The sequence below is a fragment of the Falco naumanni genome, chromosome Z, assembly GCF_017639655.2.
Source record: "Falco naumanni isolate bFalNau1 chromosome Z, bFalNau1.pat, whole genome shotgun sequence".
NCBI lineage: Eukaryota > Metazoa > Chordata > Aves > Falconiformes > Falconidae > Falco > Falco naumanni.
In genome coordinates, this window is record NC_054080.1 from 54306188 (window position 1) to 54320748 (window position 14561).

Genomic DNA, 14561 nt, shown 5'->3' on the forward strand with positions numbered 1-14561 from the left:
GTGCATCTTGCATTTTTAGGTTCATATTTGATAAGTCATACCAAAATATGTGAGAAAATTATCTTAAGAGGGAACTGAAAAAAAAAAGCTTGCCTATACTCCATATAAAATCAATTTAATACTTTGTAAGCAAATGCTCACAAATGTTATTGATGACTTTTTTATTTATAATTTGGAGATACTCACTCAGACTGTAGATTGTAATAAATTTCAGTTTACACTGCACATCAAAGATTTTTATTGTGGTATGTTTTTTTTAGAAGTAGCACTTAATTGCATAATTAGTTAAAATAATTACAATGTGTTTACAGGTGTGAACCCTGAGCTCAGCATATGAAACAGTCTTTAAAAAACACTTTTTAACATCCTGTGCTCTTATGCCAAGCCAAGATCCTATTTCATATTAAAATATAACTTGTGGTATAATTAGTTGGCTAAATTGCAGCAAGAGTAAATCTGGTTTTGTCTATGTTCAGCATCTAATGAATGTATCCCCATGCTATTCCTCATTTACAGTTCCACGATAAATACTAGCTGCAGTTGCTAGACTAATGTGAAAGTGTCATGTTTAAAGTACATCTCTCTCCTTCAGCCTTCCAGAATGCCTGTTTGTGTTTTCTTAGTTCAGTTAACAACTGTTCACAATAGCTTCTTCAAGGCCATGTGATTATTATTGTGAAAAATGCTTTGGAGGAGTGCAAGTGCCAGCACTCAGCAGATCTGAATGAGAGCTGCCTAGCATCACCAGGCCCTCTGTACTGGCTTCACGGGCAGGTCTCCATTGTGCTAGAAAGCATGATGGCATGTTAAGTGTTTTCTCCCACACAGTATCTCAGAGTACAGACTTACCTATCACCTGTGAAAACAGTGCTTCCTATAATAACACAAAACATGGTAAATCCCAGACTAGTCCCATTTACTTCAGTTTAGAGCAGCAGCAAAATTTCTGGTAGAAGTCAAAGTCTCAGGTAACAGCCAGTTCTGACGTTGGTTTTGGGGGGCATAATAATCCATAGCAAAACTGTGTTTGGGACATCATGAACCTCTGAATCTTTCTGGGATGAAAACTTTGGAGTGTGGCAGCCTTAGGCTTTCTAAATAGTAATATTTCTATGTTGCTATGTAAAAGTCTTTATCCACATGTTATGCTGTGTAAGTCCATAATCATTAAAGGATATTTATCAGACAGCAGTAATTAGTGAGCTTGGGCACAGAACTGTAAGAAAGCTGGCTTTTAAGCAGTTTTAAGCAATGTGTGTCCACTGCTACAAAGGAAGTGCTTCTGTATTCTTCAAGAACAGAAGTTAATGGCTGGGTTTCCCCCAGAAGAAAATACCCTCCAACTTCCTTCTCTGGACACTTCCTGAGCTTTTTTGACTTAAGTGGTGAAACTCACCCCAAGAAAAAAAAAAAAAAATCTTCTTTTCTCCTACTCCTGTCCTTCCCTGCTAACAGATCCCTAGGCGTTTTCTCAATATCTGTGAGAGAGGGAGTGGTGCCTATGTGGGCACAAGAGGTGAAAGGGATACCTCCCTCATATTAAGAAAGGTGAAGAGTGAAGTCTAGAGTATACCTGTTCCCTCCGTAGCCAGGCCACCAGGGAAGAACTTCAGCATCCACTCACTTTCTCACTTCTGTTAAAGATTCATACAGGTTCAAAGATGACATGTGTTTTAACATTTGCCAGCTGTCCTTTGGTTATGAATATTAGAAGTATATGATTTAAGGCTTTGCTTTGTTGTCTTACATCTTCCTTGTCTCATCCAGCATTTTCTTAATTGAGAGACATGCATTCATAGTGGTGTAAAGACTTAAAAAAAAATCAAACCACAAAAATTGGAAGCTGCTGTATCTGTTATATTTTTACAGTCACCTGTCTGTAGTCATGTAAGTGTTACGAATGCTTTAAGCACGCGCTTCAGACAAATAAAGATGGATGCTGTATTAGATGTAGCAAAACTTTGCATATTTTCTACTGTTAATGTTAGTGCGATACTCAGTAATACTGAGTTTTGAGGGATAGTCTCTTCAACCGCATTTTTCCAGAATCCATTTTCTGTTTTAACATTTATCTTCTTTTTTTCTTTTCAGCAATAATAGCACTTTTATTGTTTGTTATTCATCATTGTTTGCTATTTATTGAAATACTGCAATAACATCCAAATTGCTGCATCTGTATGTGTGCATTGTTGTACTAAACATCATAAAATACAGTTGGAATGCATAGCCTCTACCTTGAATAACTTACTGTTTAATTCACTGCACCAAAAGTGCTTTTAAAGTCCTGACCCCAGCATCTTTGTACAAAACTTGAGTGATAAAGCTTCAGCACTTTTACTCATTTCCTTCTTCTAAGGGACCAAACTGAAGTCCTTGCGGGTCACATATCCACCCACTTATCAAAGTGAAAATGCTTCCCTTTCTCTTTCTAAAATGCAGTAGTTTGATGCTGATCTAGAATTAAAAAAAATACGCTATTTTTCCCCTTTGAAAACAAGACTTAAACAAAATTGATGTGTTTGCCACTACAGTTCCTTTGTCAGGGCCTTTAAATTTGCAGCTTTGACATTAATGCAGTTAGTATAGTTTATAGTTGTCAGTTTGGGCTGCAGAGTTTGCAGGCTGCGTTAAAAAGTACTCAGTAAGATTATGGCCTGGAGGAAACACTCAGTGAAAGCTGCATAACATAAGTAACAGAAGTGGCCATGATCACTAGCTGAGTTCATTTGACTGTCTTAGGCAGCATTTCACTCCTTTAAGTTTAGGCACAGGTTTGGACATGTAGTGCAAATGGGGAGGAAGGAGGGGGCGGAGAACTGTATGGTCTGACAACTCCTTTGCCAGATTGTTCACTTTTTCTCTCATGTCCTCTTTGGTCTAGCAAAACCAAGATGCTTATGCTTCCTTCTCAGTTTGAATTAGTATGTTACAAATTTATTGTGATGGTTTATTTCTTTATACCTAAGAATGAATATGAGGTAATTACTTATAAAAAGTGTCATATATATTTACTAATCTTAATATTTTAACATGGAATATTAATGGAGAGAAGGAAGTGGGGAGAAAAATAAAATGATGCTGTTATGTTTTCTGGACCAATCTGTACATTCAGACTACTAATATGAGAAGTGATCTCTGGTGTACATATGAACCTGCTGCTGATCTTACTATTTACTGCACCATAAAACTGTGTGTGATGTGAAAAATCGAAGCTTAAAGCAAAGACTGACATCACTGCACTACTGTTACTCTTTCCCCTTTATTTTTCAAATTAAAGAAAGGAGGATGTAAAAACACAGCTATTGGTATATTAAAAATATTGACTAGATAGAGCAGTCGTGTGTTTTCCTAATCCTGATTCTTGGCAAGCCCCAGTTTAACCCTGACTTAGTATTATCTAAATCCTAACCCTGTCTGGAAACTAAGCCTCAAATTAGAAATGATAATCACAGAAATTTATATCGCTGCCCTTTGCTGTCCTCTTGTCTTTTATTCACCCGTGCAAAATACATAGTTTCATGCTTGTGAACATTTGCATGTGGAAATATGTGGGATGCTGTGTTCTCCTCCACTTCAGAAGTTTACTGTTTCCTTTCCTCAATATATATGATACTTAAAAAACCACATCAACTTCTCTGCCTTTGTTTCATTCCCGTAACTCTAGCTGAGTCCTCTCCTTATGTTACAGAAGGGACATCTGGCAGGGATTCTTGGATTCCCTGCTGATTGGGGTAATGTGGTTTTATTTTTTGTGGGTTTGTTTGTTTGGGGCTGGGGGCTTTTTTTGGTGTTTTTTTCTTGTGTGGTTTTGGGGTTTTATTAGAACATGGCCCTTTGTATTTCCATTTCCATTCCCAGTAAGTAGAACAGACATCAAGAATTTCAGTCATAACCGAATTTGGGAGTATGATGTTCAGATAATACATATTGCTGTAAGCTACTACAGTGCTGGAGTGCAAATGTGGGAATAAACCCTTATTTTGAAGGCTTATGTTTTCATATAAGTGATAACTCTCCAAGTGTTTACTCTTTTCATCCAGCATCTAATTGTTAAAGGAGAATGAGAGGTATTTCACTGTTCACGTGAGTAAGAGAGGTCACTTTGGAAAGAGCTTGCTATGCACGGTCTTTAATCTAGCAGATTTTGAGAACTGCCAAAAGGTGCAAGTTCTTTTTTCCATTTTCATGTCCTTATGAAGATATCTAATTTCAAAGGCTCAATGCACTCATTTCTTAAAACAGAACTTATTTAAGGCTAAATGCTAATAACTATGAATATTAACTGACTTAATGCAATGTGAAATTGCTGCTTCAACATTCATACAAATGATAATTCAGTCTAAGTGGCTCTATGTTCTGTTGTATAGACATTACTTTGCAATTTGCAGGGTAATTGCATACAGAGCTACTAAACAAATTTGTTTTCTTTTGCATCAAAAGTGCTTTGCACATCTCTTCAATATATGAAGAATATTTTCTAATGCGTATGTTTTATTGGTTAGTAGGGGCAGATGTTCTCTTATTGAATATTTACTAAATGTTAGTGAGTCTCTGATGATCATATCAATGTCTAATTCCCTTTCCTTGTGTGATATAATAGCATGAAGTTATATAGAGAAATCTCCACACATACCTAGATCTATTCTTACAGTGTAGATGTTACCCTCCTTTACTGACTTACAGCACCACTAAGTAAAAGTGTCCATCTGTATGTAGCAGCTTTGAACAAAGGACCCTGGGAAAAGAACTTACTGTGTGTTCGTAATTATTTTTCTGGCAAAATTTACCTTGTAAAAAAATTCAGTAGGAATAATGTTTATTAACTAGCACTTTTCTGAGCCTTTATTTTTTAAAAATCTAAATTAGCCTTTTATGTATAATTAGAAATAGCTTTGGTTTTATTTTTCAATTATTTATATACGTATTTCTTCAATAATAGTACAGAATACCAACAATTTGCTGCAAAACGTTGATCTTACTCTCTCCCCTACTCACTTTGATTTTACTGTTCTCAATCCTGCATTCAGTTCAGTTGCAGGAAGAATGATTTTGAATAATACAGTCATGATGTCAAAACAGTGCAAATTATATGCTTCTGCCATCTGGAATAGTGAAAATAAAAGCTTTATTTACACCGTTGTTTGAAATAATAAACTTTATTGTGGCAGTTTATCTTCAGTATCTATAGTGTATTCTGGGAATACTCCATGTGTGCAGTTTTATTCTGTGAGCTACAGAATGACTAAAATTAGCCTGTGGCAAAGCTATCAGTGAATCTTGAAACAGATATTTTTTTTGTTCTTCCTGAATAGAATGGAGAACCACCTTCCATTTCCACAAGAATAATTGGTTCACATAGGGCAATATTTTTTAAAAGGAACAGTGATACACGGAGTATGTATTTTAGTTAGGCAGATTACACAGATTTAACTAGAAGTTAATACTGGATATTCTGTAAAATGGGTGTTTTGATGGTGCAAATAGTTAATCTGGAAGAAAATTCTTAACAGAAATACTACCCAGTGTTCATGTCAGCTGTCCAGTCCTGGACCCCAGTGCTATTACCTTGCCTTTATACTCCATAACCCACAACTGAAGTCATCACAATTTGCTTAGGTACTTTACATTCGCTCTTCATATCCATATCATAGTAATATTGTCATAATGTACTATAACTGAGAAAAATATTCGCATGATTCTGTCTTTCTTAATAAAACATCATGCTGATTGCCAACGTGATTCTGTAAGGTAGCTATGAAGAATGTAAGACTCTTAAGACCCAATCTGTTTTTAAAACAAAGCTGCCACTCTTCTTGCTGCCAGCAGGGCGTAGACATGATCTGAAAGTAGGTTTTTACAGGGAAAGTAGTCAAAATGTTGAGAAAGTGTGTCGCAAATACAGGATGAAGATCACTGTTTTTCTTTTTGTTTAGCTGTGTTGTACACCTGGGCAGGCTTATCATGAGTCAAATCCATTGTACCGGACTTGAGTGAAATCACCTTCGTCCTTCGGATCCAGCTCTTTTATATACATTGGCTTGACAGTATACCTTCAGACATAGCTTTGGAAGGTCCTGAAATCTTATGAAATAATTATGTCTTTAAAAAAGAGAGAGACTGCAACAGCACACTTCTTTCTTTCAAGATAAGAGTAAACACAGTTATAGTATGTTTGTGATACGTAGTTGTGGAACAGCTATGTTCAGAGTTTTGGTGGTGGGTTGGGTTTTTTTCTTTCTGTAGATACTCTTAAGGGTAAGTATGTTTTCTTTTTGATAAAACAAAATTGAACTTGTTGGTATTTTCAAGGTACCACTCCATCAACTACTGTTTACACATAAAAGCTGAGCTTGAGTCTCTGTTATAAATGCTGTTGCGTTTGTGAGGGCTTGCTCACCTCTAAGACAGGTGCAGCAACATGTAAAATCATGTGCTGAGCAATGTCTTTAGGTATACTTGTAGTGAAATCTGAGTGTAGAAGTTAATGTGCTTTCTCCATATATGTTGCTTGGAAGGGAAGTAATAACCACTTTGACAAAAATGGCAGCAGAGGCATGAATCTCAAGGAAATTTTTTAGAGATGAGCAATGTCAAAAAAATAGAATATATGGAGAGACAGTTTAGAAATATTAATAACAAACATGGTAGGAAACAAGGGAAGGGAAGGCCTTTTCATATTATTCTCTCTTAAGGGTTCATGTGGTAACCACTTTTTGTAATTGCCTCTCTGTGTTGTTCAGATCATGCATTCAGTGAAAAATAACTTTTGTAGAGCTCTTCCAGCAACTGGAAATTACACTGGCATAGTACTAAAGGTGTTCTCTTAATGCCAGTAATGGAATGCATTGCTGTTAAGACACCTAACAAATTCAAAGAATGTTCTCTACTTCTAAACCTCTTGTATCTGTCATCCTAAACAAAATATGTATTACATGTGTGACTTATGAAGCACAAGGACAGAGAAATCTGCCCTTTAATGGCCTCTCAAAATGACAGTACCAAACGGCTTTGAGAAGGTCAAGTCTGATTTAAATTGTTGATGAATTGGAAGCTGATTCACTAGAACTGAACATTAATAGGGAACAGTAGTATATACTATGGTTTAGAGCCTAATGAGCATATGAATGACCAGTAAAAAATATTTTTCTTTTTAACTCATGTGAAGCTGTACAGCAGACATGGTATCAAAAATTTTTAACAATTACTTTTCTCTTACTATGGCTGAGAGACAGTTGCTCCCTGATCTTGCATAGTGTGTTTGATGATCTGTCAAACTTGGTATCGTCAAATTGTAAAGACAGTTTTGTACAAATCACTAGTAAAGTTAGAGAGAAAAAAAATCTAGTAACATCTTAAAAACTGAATCCACTGTAATAGGCATTCCAATTGCAAATTTCTTATTTTGCTGGTCCATTTGATGTTGAATATTGGGTTTTATTGCCAAATACCTGAGAGCCAGATTGGAAACAAGCCACAACTGTCAAAAATATAACAGTTCTGGCTATTTGAATCTGTTACATTGTGATGTTTCTCATGAAAATTTCATGAAGAGCATTCATTCAAAGAGATTCTATGCATAAGGGGTTTGGATAGAATTTAATTACCCTTATTAAAAGCAAGAAAGGAAAGCTCTTTACTACTCCATTCTGTTAGTATTCAAAATAGATTATCTTTGTTGTACACTTACATGTTTGCAAAAGGGACTCCAGGGTTTTCTGTGTAAGCCAAGTAGGAAAGGAAAGGTCAGGTCATAAAAAACGTGTTCTGTGTCACAAGTCAAATTTGGTCAGTTACTCCTAAAGTAAAGATTTTATGTGTATAAACAGACATGAAACTTACCTTTCTTTGGGAAGAGCCTATAGCTAGTGAAGTGTTTGACACTTAACCACTGAGTGGCAGAAATAGTAGCTCTGAACATCCTGGTGCAAACTTATGGGAGAATTGTATATGCTGTACCAGAACAGTATCTACGTACATTTCTATTGCCAGCAATTAAGTAGCTCATGGGCAACAGCAGACCCCAGGAACTGCAAAGATTCATAGGATGTACTTGCTTGCTGCACATATTTCATAAAAGTCTGAAAATTTCCCTGAAACTGTTTGAAAATATAACACATTTTTCATGAAAGTTGGCACTGAACAATTTCTTCTAAGTTAATTTTATCCCTTAATATATTGCATGTCAGTAACCACCAATCAAGACATTTAATACTTGTTTTATAGTTAGTATTGATCCTCCTCCTTTTTTTTTTTTTTTGCTTGTCCTTTTTGAAAGGAAATAAGAATTATTTTGCAATAAAAATATTTTTTTTTACATTTCAGTGGAAATGAAGAGCAAGATGATGTAATTCAAATAGATTGTTTTACCTATGCTAACGAGATTTCCTAGAAATTGCATGATCCCACTGTGCTTTCAGTGTTACTTACTAGCATGTATTTTCCTAAGAAGGCAAATTGCTCTTGTTCAGTATTTCCTAATATTTCATTATTAACTTCACTTGGGTAGGACCTTTTTACCATATCTGAGTGGTTTAGTTGACACAGTTGTATCTATTCAAGATCATTATGCATGTCCTGTCACTTTAACTTTGATAACTGCATAGCTGTGGTGTTCAGTTTTCTCAGTGCTTTGTGCTTTTACAATGCATTCATCCTCACAGCACTTTTGTGTAGCAGTAAAGCACTGTCATACCCGTATCACAGATGGACAACTGAAGCACAGGGACATTAAAAGTTAAGATGAATAGCACATAGGTAATAATGATAAAAGCAAGAAATATAACTTGGGTCTCCTAAGTCACTGGCCAAATCCTGTACTGCATGATCATATTTCCTTTTGTACTTGTATCATGTAAAGAAAGATGGTTTTCCCTGTTGTCAATGGCATGGTAATTCAAATTTTCACGTAAAATAATAAGGAGACTTGCAAGCAGAGCAACATCAGTATTGTAAAGTACCATAATGGGAACCTAATGATTATGCACTACATACAGTATGTGTGCCAATTTACTGCATTCTAGAAGTATAAAATTTGTAGCCACTATTTTGTGAACTTTCTATTTTATATCAGCATTTTGATCACTAAGTTACAAAAAATACTGCCTGGAGGTCTGGTTTTGGCACCAATTCCCTGCAAACAAGCACTTAGGAGACCCTTGGATGTTAAGCAGGGTGGTGACTGGGGTTTTCATGAGTTACTATGCAATGTGAAATCCTTCAAACCACACATTTCTTTTGCAGAGGATCAAATTCCCCGAGGTTTCCCCACCATTGACATGGGCCCACAGCTGAAGGTGGTTGAACGAACTCGTACAGCTACCATGCTATGTGCAGCCAGTGGCAATCCTGACCCCGAAATAACTTGGTTCAAAGATTTCTTACCTGTTGACACAAGCAACAACAACGGCCGCATCAAGCAGTTACGCTCAGGTAGGGTCTTGTTACTATTTCCACTAACGCCCAGAGTTGTTCTCTCTCACCTTTTCTTTCTTTTCTTTCTCTTCCTTTTTTTTTTTTTTTTTTTTTTTTAATTTTCTGATTTTTATTTATAGGGAATAATTTCTCTTCCTCCTCTCTTTTCTGTGTTACTGAGTGTGTTGTCCATGTCTGTGATGTTGTCATAGCCTTTTCTAGAGTCTGTCTCTATGTGTTTTGCAGCTTCTGTTTACTCCACATTGCTCACTGCTGTGACTGTACTTTTTGATAATTTTTTTTCTTTACTGCTTTTTGCAGTACTTGATGGATCCATTTTCTCCGCTTTCTTTCTTCTTTCCTTTTTATTTTTTTTTTTTTAACAAATTTATTTCAACATTGGACTTCATTCAGAAATTGCAAGGAGTACCAATGGTTTTATTCATCAAAACCAAAAACTGCATTAGGCACTTCAATTAAAATTTAAAATGTGTTTTGTGCTGTCTTTTCCACATTTGACTCCACCAAAGATTAGCCAGTTTGGACACATCTTCTTTCCTCTCACAAATACATAAAACACAATACTTTTTCCCATGCACAATTGTACCTTAAAAAGAGAATTTAAAATGAAGGAAAACAAATCCTTGGGTAATCTGTGGAATAAAGTTTTTTTTTGCTGGTTGAGCTTTTTTCCAACACATTTAGCCACAGTAGTGTGCGCCCACGCTAAAGCTTTATGAATCCTACATTTTCTGGATCTACAGAAGTCTGCTTTTGGTGTAGAATCCAGCTTTTGCTGCTTTCTCTCTCTTTGCCCCTTGCACCTCCCTAGCAGTTCTTTCACTCTCTGCCCTAGTTTATTCTTTTGCTCTCTTTAGATTAAAAAAAAAAACAAACAGAAACACACCTCTAAATTTATGACGCTTAAAGCTTATCCCTAAATAAGATAATTGGGATATAATGAGCTTTTTTCTTTGGCAATTGTAGTAGATATTGTTGTAGAATCTAAAGATGTTTGATCACATGTCTTCCCAGAATTCTCAGCTTTTGACCTGTCCTGTGATGTTAAATCGTCTTGTTAATTTTTTTGCTTGTTGTCAGCAGAACTGTGTAAATTAACCTTCTGTTAATGTAAATTAAGAATTAATTTTTCACGTGACATAGATGATTTAGTATATAAAGTTTTAACTGAAAACTTTGTACCAAATTATAAGGAATATAATAATATTTTTATGCTGTCTTTCTTCTCTCCGTATTTAAATCTCCAGAATCTATTGGTAAGTGCTTAGTTCTGAAGCGCACTTCACCCCCACTAATTTCCATATTCAGAATTTTATGATGATTATGATTATGATTATGATTATTTTAGTAGTATTTTAGTAGTATTATTAGTAGTATTATTAGCATTATTATTACTATTATTATTATTAAAATGCATGGCATGCATTTTACTAACAGTCAGTGTAGTCACCAGATCCCTATAGTGGCGCACACGCACACCTCCACAGAAATGTTGTCTTATCAGTCCTAGCAACGCCTGAAAGAAACAGTACACATGTATCACATACCTGTAGAACAGTAAATGCCATAATCCAGCCTAAACTACAGTGTTTGTTTTGAGATAGCCTTCAGTGTACCCTCTTTTTATAGATATATATATATATTTATATTTTTTTAAATAGAATTTCCAATATTTTCCTAAACTATGTCATAAGTACAGTATTGTAAAGTTTCTTTTAAGTATTTGAGGCATATTCGATATATATCTAACCCTATATAACCAAACATCTAAGAATGCAGATGCTACTCTGAGAATGGCAATGCAGCCAATTGTAGCCTTTTTGCCCTTTGTGGTACAATGCAACTTGCTTTTATAACCTGATAATACTAATTATTCCTGTTTTAACAGTATAGTAATTCAAGTTTCTCTTAAGACCTTATATAATTCTGTAAATCTAATTTGATTCTTCTTCCAAAGCCCTAGCCTCCTTCTTCTCGTACTAATGCTTCTTCTTTCTAATCTTATTTGCATTCATATTATCCACCCAGGTGGTACACCAATAAGAGGTAAGAGTGCTGAACTAACGTTCACAGAATGATCTTACTCATTCTTTCTGTCCTTTCATCCCTCTCATCTTTGTCCTAGTTTGTGTTGGGGTTTTTTCTGGTTTTGTTTTTTGTTTTTCTTTTTTTTTTTTTGTTCTTTTTTTAAATTAAAAAAAAAAAAGAAAAAAAAAAACCACACAAAAAAACCCAAACACAGAAATGTCCATCATCTGATTATTTTTATTTTTCCTTTGTCCTGTTTGGTTATGATCAGTGACTCTCATATTGTGACCTTTCTTTCTGCACACTCCCTTTTCCTTTCCCTTTTTCGTTTGTTCATTGAAAAAAAAAAAAAAAAAAGAAATGATAATTTGATTTGTGATATGCTTCACAGAAAGCATATCCAGGTCTTCTGGCCATAGCCCAGTCACAGCGTACCATTTGTCCCTCTTTTTTCTTTTTATTCTTCTTCTTCTTCTTTTTCTTCTTCTTCTTTTTCTCTTTTTTTTTCTTTTTTTTCCCTTCTTTTTTTCTTTTTTTTTTTTTCCCCAACTGGAGCAAAAAAAAGATCATTTTTTTTCTTCCTTAGCTGTTCTTGTCCTGGACCAAAGCCAAGATGGTCTGGAGAACAGTAGCAGACATGCAGAAGACAACATGGACTATCTTCTTTTTGTCTTATCTTTCATAAAAGTGTTTTATTTTTGTTCTTCTTCAATCCTTTTTTTTTCTTTTAACTTCATAAAGTTGAAAATGATGTGTCCCCCCAAAAAAAATTACAGATGTTTTTTCTCCTTTATTGTTTTTTTTTGGTTGTTGTTGTTGTTGTTTTCTTTTTCTTGGAGCTCTCTCGCCTCTGGATTTTTGGACCTTCTAATCTACAGGCTTTGGAAATGAAAGGTTAATGACTTACTATTCTTGGTGGTATGTGTTATTGTTGGTTTTTGATATCTGGCAAAACTGTTTACTTCTTTTGTAATTCTTGTTTTGTATTTTTCTTGGGTTTCCTGACACCACACTGCTAATCCCACTTGTGGATTTTGATGGGTGTCTTGGGGGGGGGCCCTTCTGTGGTCCTCAGCAGTGGTTGGTTGGTTCTTCCTTGTTGGCATAGACCATGCTTTTTAACTTTTTTGTCTTCTAATTCAACTGCTCTTTGTTTTTCAGCAAATGTACTTTAAGATTGTAAGTTGTGGAAAACTGTCTTTCTTTTCTTACCAATCTGCATGTCTTAAGGGAGTTTTGTTTCTTTAAAAAAATATTTTGATAATTATAAATGACTAATGCAGTTTCTTTTTTTTCATTTCAAGCAGCTTTTTTGTTCTTGCTGCACATTTTTGGCTTTCTTCAGCAGAAGATTTCTTGAAGCCTGTCCTGCCTTTTTTACGAGTACCACCTTTTGTGCTACTTTTGTTAATAGATCAAAACAATGAAATAAAAATTAAAAAATTATAATGACCCAGCTACTTAATCTCTTTTGTTTTATTCAAAAGCCATTCTTCCTTGAAGCAGTCTCACCCATCTTCATTTTAATGGTTTAGGAAAGAGTGTTGTTTAGCGAGGGATTTTTTTTGCCAAATGCAAATTGTTTTCCTGCGCTAGCACTGATGATGTGAAAAAAATAATCTCTTTGTTTTTTTCATTGCATCATTTTCTGTCTGTGCACCTTAGCAAGAAAATGAACCGACGTTGAATGGACCTTCGCATACAAGCTTTTCATATTGTTAAGCGGTGTATTGTTATGGATGTAAAAAGCCTCCTCTGACCGTCACTTTGGCAATGTATTTTATATTCATACAGGTGCCCTCCAAATTGAACTGAGTGAAGAATCTGACCAAGGCAAATATGAGTGTGTTGCAACCAACAGTGCGGGTACACGCTATTCTGCCCCTGCCAATCTATATGTCAGAGGTAGGAATGACATAACCCTGGCATCCACTCTTCCTTCAGGTTCAGGGCTAAGATGCTCTCAGGATCTATACAGTTACCACTGTAATATTCAAAATTCCATGGTAAATGTATCAGTCATAAAATTCAATTAAAAATGTAGAGGAAGGGCTTGGGGTTTGTTCTGTTCTTTTAAAGCACTCTTGAGTCCAGTCTATCCTGTGGGTTAAGGTTTGTAAGTATATTTATATTTTTACATCTTAACTTATATTTTTCCTGCATTAAGTTAAACTGTGCTTTGCATTTATTTTCTTTTATTGGTTTTGTTTTGTTTTGCTTTTCTTTTCAAACTCCTGAGGTGACTGCTCTGTGTGCTACTAATCAGCTGAGTGTAACCCCAAGGCATTGAGGTGTATGCCTACCTGACCTCTGCTGCATAACTGCAAAGGAAAAGCTTCTAACTTTATAATAATATGTATGCAGAGCACAAATGTATTATCTTCTTTTCTATATCTTCTTTATATATATGTATGTATATATATATATATATATTTATGTATCTTTAGTGTAAGATTTGTGAGTGAAATGTAGTCCTTACAATGCTAGATATCAATCGGCTATATTTTCTGAAGAAATTACCTGTCTATGTGACAGGTGTGGTTAATACGGAAACCATTATATTACTCTGCACAGTAGTAATTCTTTTTAACACAAAAATCATCCTTTAGTTCAACTACAAAGAAGTATTTTGTTTCTGGCAGTATTTCCAATGGCTAGTCGATAGCATACATACATACATATATGTGTATATATATATATGTGTGTGTGTGTGTGTGTGTCTACAGTATAAGGGGATGGGTGGGGGAAATAGGACTGAAAGCATAAACAGCTTGTAAATTTTACTATAGGTTGGATGACCTTAACAAAAATACCTAGCCTGATTTTGAAATTTTTTAATTATTTTTTTTTTTTTTAGAGCTGGTATCAACCTGACATGTTTTTGTATGGTGCGACAATTCTGGCTAATTTAGAAAAAAAAAAAAAAAAAAAAGAAAAAGGAAAACATATCATAGTTATTACATCCATAGAAAGTTATTTGATTTTTTTTCTTCTTTCTCTTCTCCTACAACATACTGACTTTCCTGAAGTGCATGAGGCATGTATACCTTTTTATCCAAAGGAAAATTTCAAAATTATGCTAGCTATTGTTTCTAACACCG

The 14561-nt window shown here is 35.0% G+C and overlaps 1 protein-coding gene across 22 annotated transcripts in view; it reads left to right on the top strand.

The window, feature by feature from the left end:
- The window catches only part of PTPRD (protein tyrosine phosphatase receptor type D), a 380568-nt gene that overhangs the window by 228313 nt on the left and 137694 nt on the right, over positions 1-14561 (top strand). For 11 of the 22 annotated variants that reach the window (XM_040580319.1, XM_040580317.1, XM_040580325.1 and 8 more), the window contains exons 5-8: positions 9241-9429; positions 10680-10688; positions 11461-11478; positions 13255-13365. In XM_040580319.1, the coding sequence (XP_040436253.1) occupies positions 9241-9429; positions 10680-10688; positions 11461-11478; positions 13255-13365 (327 nt within the window). The remainder of the gene's footprint in view (positions 1-9240; positions 9430-10679; positions 10689-11460; positions 11479-13254; positions 13366-14561) is intronic. The other 11 variants (XM_040580330.1, XM_040580334.1, XM_040580335.1 and 8 more) reach the window with 2 other exon arrangements.